This window comes from Culex quinquefasciatus, chromosome 3 (assembly GCF_015732765.1).
Source record: "Culex quinquefasciatus strain JHB chromosome 3, VPISU_Cqui_1.0_pri_paternal, whole genome shotgun sequence".
Classification (NCBI taxonomy): domain Eukaryota; kingdom Metazoa; phylum Arthropoda; class Insecta; order Diptera; family Culicidae; genus Culex; species Culex quinquefasciatus.
In genome coordinates this window covers 109,941,329-109,961,436 of record NC_051863.1, presented here as the reverse complement: position 1 = coordinate 109,961,436, position 20,108 = coordinate 109,941,329, and the positions used below count along the sequence as shown (strand labels likewise).

The window sequence follows — 20,108 nt, the reverse complement described above, 5'->3', positions numbered from 1 at the left end:
TTTGAGCATCATTTTAGATTCATTTGACTCAATGTCACCCCGCTAAGGGGTGAGATTGGGTCAATTTTCAAACTATTGGCAATTAAGGTAGTGTTCATCAAAATCCGCCATATTTTGGGAAAATGTTAGTAAACTTTCTAAGAACAAATCTAAGTTGAAAGATTTTCGAGGTTATTTAAATTGTTTTTGTTTTTAAGAAATTACGAGAGATATATCGTTTTTTGACCCAGTGACGGTACTCATTTCCAGTTTAATAACTATTACCAGTTTTTTTTTACTGTGAGGTCCATGCGCGCTTGGGCTTTTAGGTGTTAATGTAATAAGTTAAGACAGAGTTGCATGGGACCGTGTTTTTACTTCTAAGGATGTTCGGATACTGATCATAAAAATACGTAATAATTATTTTGAGAAATTTTCTTATTTATTAAAATTTGTTGATTTCTTAAAATAGTGCTTTGAAGAGAAAGTCAACTGCAATTGCATACAGAATTATCTGTAGGCAGTCACTTTATTTGTATTGCTGTATACAGTACCCCGTGTTTTGGTGTTTTCATGAATATTCATTTGTAACATTTAAACATAAAATTGCTTTAAAAACAGTTAAAACTTATACATACACGTAATGTTCCATCACTGGAACGCTAAAACTCATACAGACAAAAATAAAAATAACGGTGAATGAAGGATAGACTGTGTTTGTATACATTCTAGATAACTAAAAACAAAGCTGAAACCTTACCACCTTTAAAAACCAACCATTTCAAGGGGATTTATCACATGAATTTCATGGAAATGTTACCATCGCTTGCGGCGCTCAATTTGCAGTCTCTGAGGGGGGAGGTTATCATCTGCACAGTCCGACCTGGATTGGGCTGGTTTTCACTCCTTGCCAATCTATTCATCGTCCTGCGAGAGGTTAAACATTAAAATATGAAAGAATTATGAATTTTTGTAGGAATAATTTTATGGAAGCATATTTTCAGCAGGTTTATTTTTTTTGAAAATCATAATTGAATTGTCCTTTTAATTTGGAAACTTTTTTACATTATTTTCATGTGAAACAAATTATAATATTACTCTATAATTTCTTTAATAACGATGAACTGCAAATATTGTGAATCAACACTGTTAAAATAAACCTGCCAAAAAGAATATTATCCATGTTCATGGAAATTTTCAGCAAATAAAAAAGAACTCCATTTGAAAATGTCTAAATTTTATTTAAATTTCTAATACTCAATGACTGTTGAAAACAAAGCCAACCGATGCGTTTTTTTCATCTGCCCTAATAAATACTGTGTTCGCAAATGCTGTACGATTTCCGTGCTTTTCAATGTTAACCTAGCTGAAATTTTGTGCTGAGCTGTGTGTGGGTGCCATGTAAGTGAGCTTTATTTTCTCAGCGAAGGTAAAATTAGTGCACGTTTCTGAAAACAAATGGAGAAAACGTACGTGTTAGAATTTTGCAAAACAAAGTCAAAGCCAAAGCAAAGCTAGCTCATCTGATTCTTAAGTTAAGTCAGATTAATTATTTTTTTATCAGAACTATTCGAAGGGGTTTAAAGTACGGTTTTTATTTTTGATTAAATAGTTTCATAATTTTGTTTTAAATAAAAATAAAATCAACTGGTGACCTAAATTAAGAATCGGATGAGTCAGTCAGAAAAGCAGGACGAAAAGAACGTAAGCAATGCAGGACAGAAGCAACGACAGATTCTTTTTTATATTTTTAGAGAAAGTATCATAATATTTAGAAATTGTTAGAAATTTACGTTGAAAAATCATTACAAAGTTTTCTGAGAAACTGTATCATATTTTTCTCGAAATCATACAAATATTTGGATGTTTCATTTTCAGAAAAAAATCTTAAGTGTTTTACAGTCAGGACGGAAAGGATAATAATTCAATTTAAAGTTTAAAGATGATAGCGCTAATTAAGATGAGATGACATAGATTTTCTCATGCAACTCTTACCTTCATGAGGGACGTCACCAGCAGTGTAGTGGCAACTCCAACTCCAAACATCAGCACGTACGGCAGGAACTTCGTCGAGAAGCCTTGCCGTTTCTTGAGCAGCGTTGTCAGGAAAGACAACTTGGTGTCCGAGTACGGTGGATACCGGGATCTTGAGTGAGAAGAAAGTTATTACTTGTTCAACATTATTGTATGAAGTAAAGATCACTCACGAGGCCAGTTTCTCGCCAATCATGTTGAAGTCTTTCGCCAAGCAGGATTTTCGGTGGGTAAACGTGTCGAAGGAGTACTTTCCATGGTAAGCCCCCATTCCACTAGGGCCAACACCACCAAAAGGTAGGGATTCAACTGAATTTTACAGAAAAAAAACGAGATTAGTTCTGAAGTATTAAATGACAATTAAGGATTAGTCACACATTAAGATTTAAAAACAACTTAATCTAAAAGTTAAACTATCGCTACAAATCAACAATCTATTACATCCTACAAAGTATCAGTTCCAACCTCCATAGTGTGTCACGGTATCGTTGATACAAATTCCTCCGCACGATGTGTTAGATATTAATGTTTGTACATCAGTTTTACTGCAGCTAAAGATGTACATCGCCAGCGATTTGGCTCTGTTAAATTCAAAATTTCGTTAGGTTACTGTACTCTAATTTGTACTTGTTATCATTTTTGTTGGGAGTGCGATTTTATGACAAATTTTGCAATTCTTAATGTTATGGAATAAAAATCTACCAATAATTGTCAGCTGAAAATGAAGTATGAAACTACTTAATTGCAGCAAATGATGGTGCACAAAATAATTTCCCACAAATTCGATACATTACCAGCAAAAATAAATCAAACCTGCGAAATGCATTATCGTATCGTTGAGGCAAACGCCACCGCTAATGGTGTTTTGAATAATGATTTTTTCATCCGTCTTACTGGTGGTAAAAACGTACAAGACCAGTGGTTTTGCTCTGATGAAATGAAACAATAGAATCAAAACAATAAATCACGCAATCGATATGGAGGACCGACCCGGTGCACAATTTTGCATCATGAAACCTGACTCTTCGAAGGGATGTGAACCTACTTGTTAGTTCTTCTAAAATGATGTTATTTTAAATTACTTATACGCGAGATCAAACAAAATTAACACAAAAACAACTTTTGAATATAACAACAAATCCAATTTAGTGCCACCACATCCTAACCTGCCAGGTGCAGCATAGTGTCATTGATACAAACTCCACCACTAGAAGTGTTAGAAACGAGTGCCCGTTGCTCCGCCTTTTGCTTGCTGAAGATGTACAGGGCTAGCGGTTTCTCTCTGTTGTTAAGAAACAAATTTAAGGGTTTTTTAAGTAGAAAGAAATAGTACCAGCACCAGAGTTAGAGAAAAAAATTACGGATGATGTAAAGCGAAGAAGCAAACCGTGAGCTATTGATGAACAAAATTTGTTTCAACTTAATTTTTACTTCATTTCTGGAGTTTTTTTTTTTTGAAAAGGTCCTTTAAACCAAATTTTCATTTTTTGCTTTTTGGGTGTTTTTGAATACCCCTGACTCAAGGCGATTCTAAAAACACCCAAAAAGCAAATATTTAAAATTTGGTTTATAGGTCCTTTTAAAAAAAAACTCCAGATTTGGATAGTATTGTCCATAGGCTTCTTGTGTTCAATTTTAGAGACTCGATTATCTGAAGATTGATTGCCCGAAGGTTTGTATGAGACTTCGGATAATCGAACCATGAACAAAACATTTTGTCATGTTTTTATGCTGTCTTACTTTTAATGTTATATTCGATGATTTAAGTTAAATTCGAGAATCTGTAAAGTACTTTTTGGGAGGAGCGGCCGTGGCTGACTGGTTACAGTGTTCGCTTTGTAAGCGAATGGTTCTGGGTTCGATGCCCATCTGCTCCCAACGAGAAAGTTAAGAACACATAAATTTGAAATGATGAATATGACCGAAAAATCTAAGTCGCTCGAGGCGGAGTTCGAACCCCCGTACTTTGGATTGGTAAGCAAAAATGCTAACCACTAGGCCATGTCGACTTGGTGAGCGTGGACTGGAATTAGGAATACTGTTACAGAGAGCGAGTTGTGGCGCTATAACCACGGCAAATAGTGTCCAGGGCATTCGTGGAAATACAATGTCCCATCCCAGAGGGTCCCGGAGTACCAAACCTTCTTAGCATGGTGCTCCCAACGAATACAACCAAATCTCGGAGCGTATGGTGGTGTGTCCCCACGCTTCTTCCTCCCCTGTCGATTCAGAATTGTGTTGTTGTTCGAACACTCTGTGCTCAAACTCAACCCAATTACGAGTCATCTCTGCGATACGGCTTTATGCAGTAGGCCTGGCCGCTTTAACGCTTGTGTTGTTTCAATGCATTCCGATGCAATGGCGCACTACAAATGTTAATAAATGACAAGAAGAGTGCTAGGCGTCATCTAACCTAAGGCACTCTCCAGGATCCCTTCGAAAGATTGGCTGCGCTAGGGTCTGATTAGATTAGATTAGATTAGATTAGAATCTGTAAAGTACTTTTTGATTGCAAATTAAAATTTACATAAAAAAGGAGAACAAAAAAACTTTATGCATAACATTTCAATTATTCCCAAAAATCACTATTTTCTCAAAATTCATAACTCGTTTGGTCCCCTAAAACATATAAAACAATCCCTAAAATAAAAAAAAAACGCTTGAGTTTTCGCGAAAAAAAGTATATTTAAAAACCGGCAATATTTTATTCCGTGTATCTATTTGTTTTAACAGTCCTCTTCAGTACCTACTACTTTGCCGAAGACTTGGTGTCTTGGAATCAGAAAATTCCTACAAAAGTTAAATATTTTCGAATATTTACATACCATTTTTACATGGACAGATGCCAAAATTGTATGGAGACAATTCTGAGCCAAATCAAAAATAACACAAAAAAATAAAATGGTAGAAAACGGCTGATTTCTTAGAGCATTGCACAATTTATGTCTTTTATATGCCATAAAAATAGTCTAGATTCGATTATCTGAAGCCTCGATTATCAGAAGTACTGGGTTTCCGAAGTTCGATTTTATGAGGGGTTAAAATTTTGAGATCTTAAGAACAGGAGATTTTTAGGTACTACATGTTCACATGTTATCCTAGGCTCATAGAATTCATTTGTGTGTGTATGGAGCCAGTTACACACGAGAATAACATTTGAGAAGAGCATAGGTTGAACTAAGTTGCAATACAAACTTGTAGGAAATTCAACGAGCTTTCTGAAAAAATACACCCTATGAGAATTTGGAATGCGAGTCCACGACATTAATTCGCCCTTATTTTTTGTGCAGATTGCCTTGATTCACGAAAAATGTAGGAAAACTAAAAACACAATACCGTGAACCGGGGTGACGGTACGGTACACACATCTTTTAATAACTGCTCTAGCATTTTTTGATAATTGATTATTGTTAATTTTTGATTAGGGTGTTAGTGAATGACCCCTGGACAAATCCGGAGTAAATTGCATTTGATTTTTTGAAATTTCGCAATATTTGAAAAATAAACTTTTAAATTTTGTATTATCTGTTTTCCAATATTCAAAATGTTATAAAAGATTTAAAAGTCCTTCTGGCTGTCGATCTTCTTGATATAAATATTGCTCCATCTGTCAATTAATTTATCTGTACATCAGTACATGAACTCTAAAAAAACTGCAGCATTTTAAATTAACATCATTAATTATACATATGTAGATGTAAACAACTTTCCATTACCATCACTAAACAACAACTAGCATCCAATTGGTCATATTCTACGCATATTTCCACCACCAGAATCGAACCAAAACCACCAAAGCTATGTAATATGCAGGGGGAACCATTTGCATACAGGCAAACAGTAGTGAAGGCATCTTACCGGCGTACTGCATGATCGTATCATTGAGGCACATACTGCCCGATCGTGTGCCGTGAATGAACAGATCTTGCAGTTTTTTGTCTTGCGTGAAGATATACATGACAAGAGCGGGTGATCTGAGCGATTTTGTTTTTTTTTGTTTTGTTTCGAATCAAGACCCAATCGAGACCCGGTTGATGGTGGATGAGAAGTGGTTTTGACGAAAATCATGAGAGAACAAAAAAAACACAATTAAAAATACTGAACAAGGCGCAATTGACCAGGTGACGAATCGAATAATGTGAATATGTTTGTGCAGTGTCGTGTGTTTGGTTGTTGGGGTCATGTCGCACACTGGATTGTCTGACAATTACCTTGCGTTGATGAAGCGGATAGCGTCGTACGCGTTTTCCACGTTGACGATCGGCAGGATCGGTCCGAAGATTTCGTCCTGCATGATGGGATCGCTGGAGCTGACGTCTACGAGGATGGTGGGGGCGATGTATTTCTCCTGCGAATCCGTATCCCCACCGATGGCCACATTTGCTCCCTTGATCATGGCACTGAGACGTCTGTAAGAGGGTGGATGTGATGGTTAGTTTGTTTTCTTAAGTGATCTTGGGAGATTTGAAACCTACTGGAAATGCTGCTGGTTGATGATCCGACACAGATCCGGACTTTCCTTGGGATTGGTACCGTACCATTCCTTCAGAATCTTTCTAGCCTCTTCCAGAAATTGCTTCTGGACCTGTTGCGAGCACAGCAAATAGTCTGGTGCGATACAGGTCTGACCCGCGTTGATAAACTTGCCCCACAGGATTCGCTTGGTGGCGATCGCAATATCTGCCGTGCTGTCGATGTAGCAAGGACTCTTTCCGCCCAGTTCCAGCGTGCACGGCGTGAGGTTCTCGTTACAAGCCTGGTGCACAATTCGTCCCACGCGTCCCGAGCCGGTGTAGAAAACGTAGTCAAATTTCTGTTTCAACAGCTCAGATGTTTCTTTTGCGCCACCTTCCACCACACGGTAACATTCCTGTTGATGGCAACAAAAACAGCACAGAAACTGATTAATATGTATATCGATTGTGTGAAAACTATCGAGCGAAAAACAAAAAGTAGCCGTGAAGGTGAGCCGAGTTGCACATGCAAGTGCGATTATCTAACGCCTCTTTTTTTGCTCTCTCTCATCTTATCGGTTACCCGGTTAATGGATCGACGCGCTCAACCTCGATGCCGTCGTGCCATACCGACGAGCGGTTGGCGTGCAAGACTTTTCCGCGTGTACAAAGAAGGAAATTGCATTTCGAACCGGTTCTGCGAACCACGTGTTGCGCAATCTTTCAGACAACTTTCATGTTTAAGTTCTGAGAACACCACCAAATTGCATAACAATACACGCTTTCCATTTTTTTTAGCAAAATCGAAAGCCTGTTAATTCAAAACCTTCACTTTCTCGATAAACCTTCCTAGGTCACACAATCTACTCACCGGATCCAGATACTTGGGAATCGTTTCGGCAATGAACCGCGACGTAGCCGGGGCCACCTCGCTAGGCTTGATCAGGACGCAGTTTCCCGACGCAATCGCACCCGCCACCGGCACCAGCGTCAACTGCAGCGGATAGTTCCAGGCTCCGATGACCAGCACCACGCCGTACGGGTCCTTGTAGATGTACACCCCGTCCATGATGTTCACCATGGTCTTCTCCGGCTTCTCCGGTTTGACCCATTCTTGCAGATTGAAGATTGTGTTCCGAATGTCGTTGATCATGAAGTCAATCTCCAGCACGTGCGCTTCCTGCTTGTGCTTGCGAAGATCGGCAGCCAGCACCTTCACCATCTCGGCGGAGTTCTCCTCGTACATGCGGAGCAGGTTCCGGAGCTGCTTGAGTCTACAAATCAAAACATACCCCCAATCAAAATCAAATCTCAACACACAGCCAAAAGCGAACGCACCTGAAGTCGACATTGCGCGTCTTTCCGCTGGCGAAGGTCGTGTGAAGCTGTTGTACCGCCTGGAATTTGACAATAAACAGATCTTAAGTTAAAACCGAGGTACAACATTTAGTTTATTACACTCGCCGCTGAATGCGCTCATACTTACGTCGGCAAAACTCATCTCGGCGTTGTGAGCGTTTCCTGGAAATTAAAGAAATAAAGAGGTGATTAAGGTCATAGGGAAATGACAAAAATAAAAGGTTGGGCTGTCCAGAGAGTTTGCTCTTTATGTATCAGTGCATGATATATGTATCATGAATCAAATTTTATAGTTCTTAGGTTTGAGGATTAAAATTGAAACAGACTTAATTTTTCTATAAAAATTGTGTTACGTGAGAGAAGACAATCTTTCATTCATCTTTTATCTGATAGATGCCAATGGTCCAACGCAATTTGGTATAACAGTCTATTGTAAAAAGTATAGAAACTAAATCTTCAAAAGACCCAACTAAACCTTTTATAACACAAAGAGGATGGGGAAAATTTGTATTTTAAATAAATCAAAGATTAAAAGCAACTTGTTACAAAAGAACAGCACTGTAAAACAATAGGAATGGGTTTTGTAGAATCCTTTGATAAACCCTTATTTTTTTAAACGGAAGAAACTACAAATTTTTAACATAATTCTCATCCATATCCATGAATTTAAAAATATGTTTAGTAATAGATTTTACGTCTATTTAGATTTCTGATCACAAAATTGAAAATATGTATAAAGATTACAAAGCCTTTATTTGATTGAACATGGTTAAGGGTACCCTACATTTTTTGGGAAACTTTATAAAAACTTCAAACTTTCAATTAATCAGAAAACCATTCATCGAAAAAAAATTAAAATGCATTTTCATCTTTTTTTCTGTTTTTGTTAAATTTGAAATTATTTAAAAATAAGGTGTAACGCATAGCTTAGAAATCCACTTTTTATGATCCACAATGTATTTTAATGACTTCATGTGCTGAACTCAACAACAAGCTTTTTAATGCTTTTATGATTTGCTTGGGGGACCGTGGCATTTTTCGAGACGAGATTTGTCTGACCACGCCTTCCGTCGGACGGGGAAGGAAATGTTGGCCCCAGTCTAACCTAAAGGGTAAGGTCGATATCTCAATCCCGGGTGTAGGAGTCGTCTCCCTGGGTCCTGCCTCGGTGGAGTTGCTGGTAGACAGTTGGACTAACAATCCAAAAGTCGTCAGTTCGAATCCCGGGGTGGATGGAAACTAAGGTGTAAAAAGAGGTTTGCAATTGCCTCAACAATCAAGCCTTCGGACACCTAGTTTCGAGTAGGAATCTCGCAATCTAGAACACCAAGGCAATGCTGTAGAGCGAATAATTTGATTGTTTTGATGATTTTTTTTAAATTACATTTTCAGTTAATTTCAGGTACCGTAAATCGGGGTGACATTGATAGGATTTCAAATTATTTTTTGGATATATTTTCCGACTTGTAAAGGTTTTCTCAAGATTTGTATTTTTAAAACATGTACTGGTGTAGGCCACACAAAGTCAATGCACTATTTTTGAAAAAAAAAGTTTTTTTAATACTGTTTTTAAAAAAGTCACGTTTATAATTCTTAGTTTGAATTCCGGGGTGACTATGATAGTCATAGTTTTTCATTTATTTTTTTAGCTTAAAATCAGATTTAAGTTGTTCAAACTTTATTTTTACGTCAAATTTATTATCATTAAGGTTGCTGATATAGGGGAGAGTGGGGAGACTTGATCCCAAGCCTGTATCTCGTCAGCATGTGGGTAAAACAATAAGCTTTGTTCTAGAAAGTTGTTCGAAATTGACTAAAACTCATTGTAGAAAACAAAGAAAAAAAATAAAAAAATGTTTAGATTGAGTTACACACATTTTTCGAAGAAGTGCTACAAAAAACTTCCAAGAGATCTTTTTTCTTTGTTTTGATAAGTATAGAAAACACTCAAAAATTATTCAAAAAAATATTTTTCATGTATGATTTGTTTGATAAACATATCAACTCCAAAACCCTTACGCATTTGACGTTAAATTTATCGTCATACTATTTTTACAATCAATTGTTTAAAAAAGTGCGTTTAGGGAGACTTGATCCCTGCATTTTTACAGTCACTGGAATCAGCCTCAAGATTAAATAATTTGGCTGGGTTTTCGTACATAGTTTCCTTTAGTATAGTTGTACATAACTTACTGCAGTTTGAACCATTTTTCAAAAGTTTTACTGCAGTTTGAACCATTTTTCAAAAGTTTTGTAAACAAAAATTACCAGCTTTTGTAAACATGCTCAATTTTGGTCTAAAAAAGAAAATTTTAAGTTTTTAAATATTATACATGCTAAACTTGTTATATATTGAACACAAACGTACAGGTTTAATGTGAAATTGCTGTATCTTATAGAAAATTAAAAGTTTGGATGAATAAGAAACATTTTGCTTAAGATTTCTTCAAAATGTTGAAAGGGGGATCAAATTACCCCCAACATTTTGAAAATTCCGGTTTAAAATATTTTTTAAAAACGCTTGGCATTATTCGAAGAGCTTATCTGATGAAATACCCTTATCAGCCAAACATAGTTGAATGTTTAAGCTTTCAATTCATGCAAAAAGATCATAGTTTTGTGAGAAATTGACAGAGTTGTGTGCGATACAAAAAAAAGGGATCAAGTCTCCCCACTCTCCCCTACTCTTTAAGAAAAACATTAATGTTTATTTTTAGTTAATTAAGTTTATAAGCTTTTTTGAAAAAAAATACATATATTATTGTCAAGAGACTATCTATCAAAGTCACCCCGTACAAAAGTGAACAGGCAATTTGGAAGCTTTATTCTGCCGTTCTACGCATAATTGTTCCATGTTCAAAAAAGTGCATCTGAGAAAAACGCGATTGAAATTTTTCGTTCGATTTCTGTGTTACTACGCATAATTGTCCCGTGGGTTCTATACGTCCTATATGTCCCTAATCACCCCGGTTAACATTTTATCACCCTTATCTGTAATCTTCTTGCAGGTAAACAGGAAAACAAGATGAAAAGCTTCGTAAAACTCATGATTTCGTGATAGAAAATACTTGGTGGGACAATTAATCGTAGAAGTTCAGTGATGGGACAAACATACTTGGTGTTGTTTTCAATGATTTTCTGAACAAAGTACTAGATTTTATGTTTTTCTGAGAGTATACGTAAAACTAAGATTCTACCTTAATTGTGCCACTACAGCCAAAACGTGATTTTTTTTTTTTTTGAAAGGAGGCAAAAATCGGTCAAATAAACGATTGCTAACATATCAATGCCTCTGTGTTCTCTTATGCAAATTAAATAGGAATCCCAGAAAGCTTAGTACGATGTATCAAATTGAATTACATATTTAAATTTGTTTCTAAAAAAAGCAAACTAAACACATTCTGCTAAACCAATTATAAACAAAAACTTTCACAAAACCAGCAAAAAATCTTTGAAAACAGCTATAAAAAACATAAACGTACAACACGCTGTACCAGCTGAAGGTTCTTTATTGACTTACTGTAACCCTCAGCTTTGTCTTGCTGAATCGCGATAAAAAGGCTAGCAAAAAAATGCTATCGAAGTTACACGTTATCTTAAACAACCGGTAACCGGTCCTGCGTAAAAAAAAGAATACCTACACTAATCCGTGAAGGGAAATTTATTCGAAAAGGAATCTTGAATGTAACGTTGAGTTTTTTTTATCTGTTCAGTGATTTCAAGGGGATTTCGAGTGCAATTGAAAAGTTTCGTAAATTGTTATGGATAATTTAGACTAAGTTTAACAATCGAATTCAATTGTTTTTCAAAGACAGACATACGTTTGCCAATAAAACAATAATCATGTACCTGTAAATAGCCGCCGTAAAAGTTCACATAACTCTCAAATGAAAAGGCAAACTAAGATGAGCCAAGAATTTTAAGATCTGTGTACAGGCTAAACAGATACTAGAACACTGATTTCCAAACTATTTGTGCCCAGGCCCCATCTCCATACAGCAATGTTTGGGCACAGTAGGGCCCTCAGTCATTGCAGGAACTCGACAGGCCTCACTAGTGAGGCCCAGAACTCACTTTGGGATAGACTGGACTACAACATACAAAGTTCTATAGAAAGCACAATTAACTAACATATCACTCGATCTGATCAAAAATGTTTCAGGTTTCTCAGAGATAATAGAACATAAACTATTAATGTACTTCAAAAATTTTCACGCAAAAAAACAAATCTATTCCCACCAAAAGTGTCTGTTCTATTTATCGGTGCGTGGCCGCCGGCCACTTAACTTTGCCTAATCATCGTCATCCATCGCGTTGACGCCGACCTTCACCTTCATCCGCGTGGCAGCCAGGCAAGAGGCCATGCGCTCACGATACTGTATTATCGGCTTTATATTTAAGAACGAGAATGTAACAACAACGCAACGGCGACGACGGCGGCGCCTCAACACTAAAAGAATACAAGTTTTCACACTCTAGCCTGGGTTGTAGATCGGAACAATAACGTCAGCGAGTTCATCTGGAAAGGTAGCGTGACCTTCTCAAGGTACGACTTCTTGAAGTCGACCTGATATCAGAGGCAATGGAAAAGGAAACATGAAACTCAGTCTTGCTAGTTTGTTTATGTATATCATCAGTAGGATGGCAAAAAAGCCTTAATAAAGATCGAGCTACTCAAACATGCAAATTATCAATAAATGGCCCGGTCAGTTAAGATCAACGATCAACTCAAAAATTGTAAATAATTTAGGTGGGGGGGGGCAAACAAATAAAATAAAACTTTAAACTTTAAAATTATTCATCTTTATAATATGATGACTTTTGGTTTAAGTACAGTCACCCCTCATATTCGAAACAGTTTACAGATCGAGTTTTTACCTTCATGTGAAAGCTTTTTTTGTGATCTTCCGATTGATGTATAGACCGACTGTAATTTTTTACGTTTTATATCAAGTATTCAAAGAAAAACATTGACCTTGAAATCCACAAATTCGGAACACATTTTTCTTACGAATGTAAACAAACTTTGGATCTCTCCATCAGGAGTACTTATGTTCTACAAAATAAAGACTTCACACACTGGAACCAATGAAACTCAAGCTTAGTAATGTTATATGAATGGTCTGATAAGTTTTTTTTTGTGAAAATATCAGTTAAATTCAGGTGTTCCACAATTTTGGGAGGCACAATAAATAACATCCCACAATTATGGAACAGGCAATTTGGAACACTGCCTCACTTGCTGCTCTGGATAAAATAGTCTCGAAATACAGTTTTGTTCAAAAATAACTACTTTGGCTAGTGAATTATCACAAAAGTGTTCCGAATTTGTGAGTGTTCCGAATATTTGGGATGACTGTGAATCAGCCCTTGGTTTGTGAGGGAAGATAACTTAGATTAGAGATTTTGTGATAAATCGAGAAAGCAATGTTGCCGTTCTATGCAAAAGTGTCCTATGATATTTTGGACGATTCTAACTTTTTATCATTTTAAAGATTAGTATTACGTATATGTACAGCAAAAAAAAGTTCTCAGATTGGGTTCAATTTTTACAAAAAACAACCTTTCAAAAAATCATAACTCCACGCTTTATTTTCTTCTCGCCCTAACGGAACATCTCGACCACGGAACCAGACGAGTGACAGTCTGACGTGAAATGATCTGCCTTTTTAATTTCCGTCTGCCCTCGAGGTCAGATTACCAAGTAAAAGTACTCCCTGTGAGCGGTGAGTTGCTGCCCCGTCCGTCAAACGTCGGCATTGCACTCAAGTGTCGTGCGCGTACTTCGATACTTCACTTTATGTAGTCAACGCTGTTGTAAGCAATGTCTCCCCACAATTGCTTCGTTACGTAAAAAAAGGCTGGGGCGTATATAATTTACTGGAATGATGATATTGGCACATGTATACGTGAATGGGTTGCTATCGATCGTAAATTTAAACTTTTTTCTGATAAATCTCTTCGAATCACTCACTTTTTGTTGAAGTCACTTGAAACACTGACGTTCACTGTACTATCACTGAAGCTTTGTATATACCTCTAATCTTCACGGTCTAATCTTCCAAACCAAAACACAACCTCTTTGGACGAGATCAATGCACTGAAACGCGATGATTCACGACAGCTGTGTGTATGTCAAGCTAGAACTGGCAGAAAGACTGTCAAACGACGAGACCCTTTTTTATCGCTCATCAAAACACAAAACACAAAAACCGCTCGACGACGACCAGACGACGGAAAGCGAACATGCGCACTGAGCAAATTCTCGACCGCAACTGATCGTAATTCTGTCCCACGTACATTCACTAGGCCAAACGCGGCGCAAAGTCATATTCATATCATACACACGTACATGTCCGCGAGTTTGACCACATGCACAGTCCAGCAGCGTGAATGGGTTGGCTGGTCAGCGATTCAATCTGGACGAGTCATGAACACCAAGCCAGCCAGCACACACCACACCATGTAAAAGTGGAAGGATTAAGCAATCCGGCGTTCAATTTCTGTAAATACACTTCACTTGTTGCTTTGGCGTGGCTTCATTCGTTTTCTCACTACTGGAGTCAGTACCGGTCCCGTACGTACGCTCTCCGTATAGCTGGAGTTATGTCACAATAACTTCACTCCATCGCCCATAAAAGTTTTGCGCGCGATTCCGTAGTTGGTGCAGTGCAAGACGCATTCATGTTTGGGGAGATTTGTAAATTATCCTGTGATCACTTACAACTCAAGACTTGTCTCATGATATTTTAAAAATCTCTTTCATTTATTTTATAATGTTGTTTTGGGCTAAACATTTTCGTTTCTTTTACTTTTTTAGCTTTAATTTCAACCTTTGACAATAAAAACTCAAAATGATCAAATAATTAAGGATTCTAGATTGAAGTATTCAGAAATTTACTTCTATCATGGTAGCATTATGTATTTTAAAGGCATAAGGTAGAATGTGTATCAAGTTTTTGATTTAGAACTTTTATATTTTAGCTAAATTGATCAGATAAATAGATATCCTTTTGCCTTCCTCACCTGAGGTAAGGCTATAATCCTGCTCGGAGAATGAACGTCTTTCAGAAACGTCGTAGACCCACCTGCATGCATACCTATCGACTGAGAATCGAAAACTGACAAATGTCTGTGTGTATGTGTGTGACCAAAATTCTTACTCAGTTTTCTCAGCACTGGCTGAACCGATTTAGGTCGCAATAAACTCGGTTTAGGGTTCCATACGTCGCTATTGAATTGTTTGAAGTTTGGATAAGTAGTTCAAAAGTTATGTATAAAAATGTGTTTTCACAAATATCCGGATCTCACTTAAATGTATATAAACTATGTCCGGATCTTTCAACCGACCCATCGTCAGTTAGGTAGTTAAAAGACCTTTCCAACGAGTCCAAAACATTGATGATCTGGCAACTCTGTCTCAAGTTATGACCACTTCAGTGATATTTGTGTACTTTTTTATTCCGAATCTAAAAAAATAGATGAAATTTGAGTTCAAATGTGTGTGTCCCATCATGTCACCCATCGCAAACCCATCGTTTGTAAAGAGGTGAAGCCTTTTATTACTTTAAAATTGATCATCATTAATAGACTGTTAAATACTTTGTGTCAAAGTTAATTCAACGATGAACCAGTTATTCAGTGCTTGTAATTTTGATTCTAAAATTCATATCACTTTATAATGCTGGATGCTGTCAATGACGTTTTGGACTACAATAGATGACAATGAATAGGAAAATCAAGCAAGCAAAATATTTTTAAAAAGGTATATACATTGAAATCAAAATTGTATTAGAATGCAATCATCAGATTCCAACATATCTAAGTATCGCCGAAATTTTTATTTGCGAAAAAACTAGTTTTTGCGGTTTTTTTTTCAGTTTATATTTATTCAAATTTCTTTTCCATGTACATTCATTCAGTTAAAATATTATTGAGTGTCCAATCACAAACGATGACTTTTCACCTCAATTTTAAATACTAGCAACTTTCATTTATTCATGAAATATTGTAGCTTTCGCTATTCAGTGATTTCAAATGTAGGAGGTCCTACATGTACAAAAGGGAAAAGGGATACCTTAAAACCAAGGGGAGGTCACTCCCAACAATGTTCATCGATATAAAATTCGATGCCATTTAAATGCAAGCAATGCGCATCGAAATTAATGTTTACACATCTCAATTCATCTATGTAGTCCGTTGGACGTTTTTGTCTAGAAAGCCTGGGTTAGAGACCCTCCACATCCTTAAACATGGTTCTCCCACGTTCCCTCCAAGCATCATTGTCCGGTTCAACTATTACCAAGCCATGGACCCGCGGCAGCACGAGCTGGCAGTGTTTATTCATGTCATGGGTATGCGTAGTCAACGCTACCTACTGTGTCACCTCCACCCTTCTCGGTATACAGCATGGTGGCCGATGTCAACGCTACCTACTGTCATGTTTGTTGCATATTTTCGGGGCACGAAAATAGCAAAAAAGAACCCACATGAGTACTCTCTCAACGACATTACGTGCACAACGTACCCGTCGAATCGGAGCAAACCATTCGAGCTCGAAAAGGCAACCTGAGCGGATCAAGGTATAACCTTTCACCAACTCGCAATTCCTTTCCTGACACCATTAGCATCTATGGGGCAAAAAAAAAGGCACGCCCTGCAGTGCAGAGCGTGCCTAGTTCACTAAGGCTTCGCATATCTGACGCGCTGTGAGATCCAATCGTCGGGATGCCAGCAGGGAACGAGTACTGGGTACTCAACTGCTGGCGACGAAAGGAGGTAATTTCACAACGAACCCCTAGGGGTACTGTGCTCTGAGCAACCGATGTAGAATCAATCGTCAGTGGTAGCACAGCTGTGTTGCGTTCAATGCCGTGCCCTGGTGATATGATCTCTATTAGATCATTTCTTAACACGCCGAGGGCTTCGCGTATCTGACGCACGATGAGATCATTCGTCGGGATGCCAGCAGGGAACGAGTACTAGGTACTCGGCTGCTGGCGACGAAAGGAGGTACATCTCACATGCTTTGTCAAACGACGAACTCTCAGGTACTGTGCTCTGAGCAACCGATGTAGAATCAATCGTCAGTGGTAGCACAGCTGTGTTGCGTTCAATGTCGTGCCCTGGTGATATGATCACTATTAGATCATTTCTTAACACGCCGAAGGCTTCGCGTATCTGACGCGCTATGAGATCATTCGTCGGGATGCCAGCAGGAACGAGTACTGGGTACTCAACTGCTAGCGACGAAAGGAGGTACATCTCACATGCTTTGTCAAACGACGAACCCTCAGGTACTGTGCTCTGAGCAACCGATGTAGAATCAATCGTCAGTGGTAGCACAGCTGTGTTGCGTTCAATGTCGTGCCCTGGTGATATGATCACTATTAGATCATTTCTTAACACGCCGAGGGCTTCGCATATCTGACGCGCTGTGAGATCTAATCGTCGGGATGCCAGCAGGAACGAGTACTAGGTACTCGACTGCTGGCGACGAAAGGAGGTCATTTCACATGCTTTGTCAAACGACGAACCCTCAGGTACTGTGCTCTGAGCAACCGATGTGGAATCAATCGTCAGTGGTAGCACAGCTGTGTTGCGTTCAATGCCGTGCCCTGGTGCCGTGCCCTGTTGCCGTGTCCTAGTGATATGATCACTATCATATCACCTACCTCTTAACACGCCGAGGGCTTCGCATATCTGACGCGCTGTGAGATCCAATCGTCGGGATGCCAGCAGGGAACGAGTACTAGGTACTCGACTGCTGGCGACGAAAGGAGGTCATTTCACATGCTTTGTCAAACGACGAACCCTCAGGTACTGTGCTTTGAGCAACCGATGTGGAATCAATTGTCAGTGGTAGCACAGCTGTGTTGCGTTCAAAATCGACCATGAACCTGTAGTGCCTGAATGACAAACTCGTCACTCTAATGCTGCAACTACAAAGTTCACCTTACCTCTGACGTTATTACCGATGATTTGCTTCGCGTGACAGCACTGGTGTACTCATGCAGCGATAGAGTCGTAGGACTCTATCACCGGGAATCGAACCAACTGAAGCCGTACCTCTACTGCTTGGTTGAATTCGACTCGTTAGCGTTCAAATAGTACGTGCTCAGGCGTTTCCAAGCATTTGCCTCGCGTAACAGCACTGGTGTACTCATGCAGCGATAGAGTCGTAGAACTCTATCACCGGGAATCGAACCAACTGAAGCCGTACCTCTACTGCTTGGTTGAATTCGACTCGTTAGCGTTCAAATAGTACGTGCCTTAGCTTAGCATTTACGGTCTTTTCGCAGGGTAGCCATACGACTGCCTTCTGCTTTGCCATGGGTATGGTCAAACAAGAAACACTGTTTAATGGGTTGCACAGTATTGTGCGCGGATGATCAGCCGCACCGTACGTGAGTGTACGGACCACGCGAACCGGTGGTAGCGCATGTGGTATACGCGGACATAGGACGAACCTGCCGCACACGTTTGCGCTCGGTACCGCGATATAGGCTGACCAGCCAGGTATCGTTCACCCGATTGATGAGTATGTGCCGAACTTGTCGACACTGGTGCTCTCGAATGGGTGATACAAAACAACACATCACGCTCCAGAGATACGTGAAGCTTTGTAATGATCCTTCCGCAGGTTCACCTACAGAAACCTTGTTACGACTTTTACTTCCTCTAAATCATCAAGTTCGGTCAACTTCAGCGATTCAAATGTAATCCGGGAAGGACTAGCAAATGTTCACCTTCAAAGACCTCACTAAATAATCCATCGGTAGTAGCGACGGGCGGTGTGTACAAAGGGCAGGGACGTAATCAACGCTAGCTATTGACCAGCACTTACTGGGAATTCCAGGTTCATATGGACCATTTCAATCCATAATCCCGACTAAATGAGCATTTCAGTGATTTCCCGCGCCTTTCGGCGTAGGGTACACGCTGCTGCTCACATTGTAGCGCGTGCAGCCCAGAACATCTAAGGGCATCACGGATCGCTCAATCTCATTTTGCTCATCACAAGCAGATTATCAACCTCAATGAGTTGATGTATTATCAGGTCACACTACACCGCCGGTGGATGGATCGCGCACGACCGTGCGAACGGCCGACGTGCCCATCCGGCCGACGGGATCAACATCTGACTGCTGATAGCGTTCTATTTAATTTGATTGAGTCACCATGCACCACTACCCTTAATTTGGAGAAAGAGCTATTAATCTGTCTTACCTCAATAAGTTCGGACCTGGTAAGTTTTCCCGTGTTGAGTCAAATTAAGCCGCAGGCTCCACTCCTGGTGGTGCCCTTCCGTCAATTCCTTCAAGTTTCAACTTTGCAACCATACTTCCCCCGGAACCTAATTTTGGTTTCCCGGAAGCTACTGAGAGCACCATGATGTAGCGTCTCCCAATTGCTAATTGGCATAGTTTACGGTTAGAACTAGGGCGGTATCTTATCGCCTTCGATCCTCTAACTTTCGTTCTTGATTAATGAAAGCATCCATGGCAAATGCTTTCGCTTTAGTCAGTCTTACGACGGTCTACGAATTTCACCTCTCGCGCCGTAATACTAATGCCCCCAACTACTTCTGTTAATCATTACCTCTTGATCTGATTACAAACCAACGAAACGTAAGACCGAGGTCATATTCCATTATTCCATGCAAAAATATTCGCGGCCATTGATTGGCCTGCTTGAAGCACTCTAATTTGTTCAAGGTAATCTCAGCTGGGTTGGTGAAAACACTGTACCTGATAGGCAAGCGCCACCATATAGGCACCCAGTCTTATAGTCGCAACAATCCAGTGACCTACTACCATCATTAGGAGTAGCACCCGTGTTGGACAATAATAAACTTCGAACGTTTAAACCGCAACAATTTTAATATACGCTAGTGGAGCTGGAATTACCGCGGCTGCTGGCACCAGACTTGCCCTCCACTTGATCCTTACCGAAGGATGTATGCTCGGTTCATTCCAATTATAAAACATCATAAAAGAGTCTTATATTGTTATTTCTCGTCACTACCTCCCCGTGCCGGGATTGGGTAATTTACGCGCCTGCTGCCTTCCTTGGATGTGGTAGCCATTTCTCAGGCTCCCTCTCCGGAATCGAACCCTGATTCCCGTTACCCGTTGCAACCATGGTAGTCCTCTATACTACCATCAATAGTTGATAGGGCAGATATTTGAAAGATCTGTCGCCGGTGCGAGACCATGCGATCAACAAAATTATCCAGATTTCAACTCAAGCATCACGAAGGACGATCGGTTTGACTAATAA

General features: G+C 39.2%; 1 protein-coding gene across 9 annotated transcripts in view; it reads right to left on the bottom strand.

The window, feature by feature from the left end:
* Nucleotides 1–472: 472 nt before the first annotated feature.
* Nucleotides 473–20,108, bottom strand: part of LOC6033514 (aldehyde dehydrogenase family 3 member B1) — a 47,163-nt gene continuing 27,527 nt past the window's right edge. For 4 of the 9 annotated variants that reach the window (XM_038261642.1, XM_038261643.1, XM_038261644.1 and 1 more), the window contains 9 exons: nt 7,954–7,988; nt 7,806–7,864; nt 7,339–7,741; nt 6,489–6,883; nt 6,225–6,422; nt 2,827–2,942; nt 2,187–2,322; nt 1,975–2,125; nt 1,196–1,427 (listed from right to left, as the gene is read on the bottom strand). In XM_038261642.1, the coding sequence (XP_038117570.1) occupies nt 1,392–1,427; nt 1,975–2,125; nt 2,187–2,322; nt 2,827–2,942; nt 6,225–6,422; nt 6,489–6,883; nt 7,339–7,741; nt 7,806–7,864; nt 7,954–7,988 (1,529 nt within the window). In that variant the 3' untranslated portion in view covers nt 1,196–1,391. Of the gene's footprint in view, nt 907–1,195; nt 1,428–1,974; nt 2,126–2,186; nt 2,323–2,478; nt 2,595–2,826; nt 2,943–3,179; nt 3,296–5,871; nt 5,988–6,224; nt 6,423–6,488; nt 6,884–7,338; nt 7,742–7,805; nt 7,865–7,953; nt 7,989–13,800; nt 14,113–20,108 lie in introns of those variants that run through there. The other 5 variants (XM_038261649.1, XM_038261648.1, XM_038261647.1 and 2 more) reach the window with 5 other exon arrangements.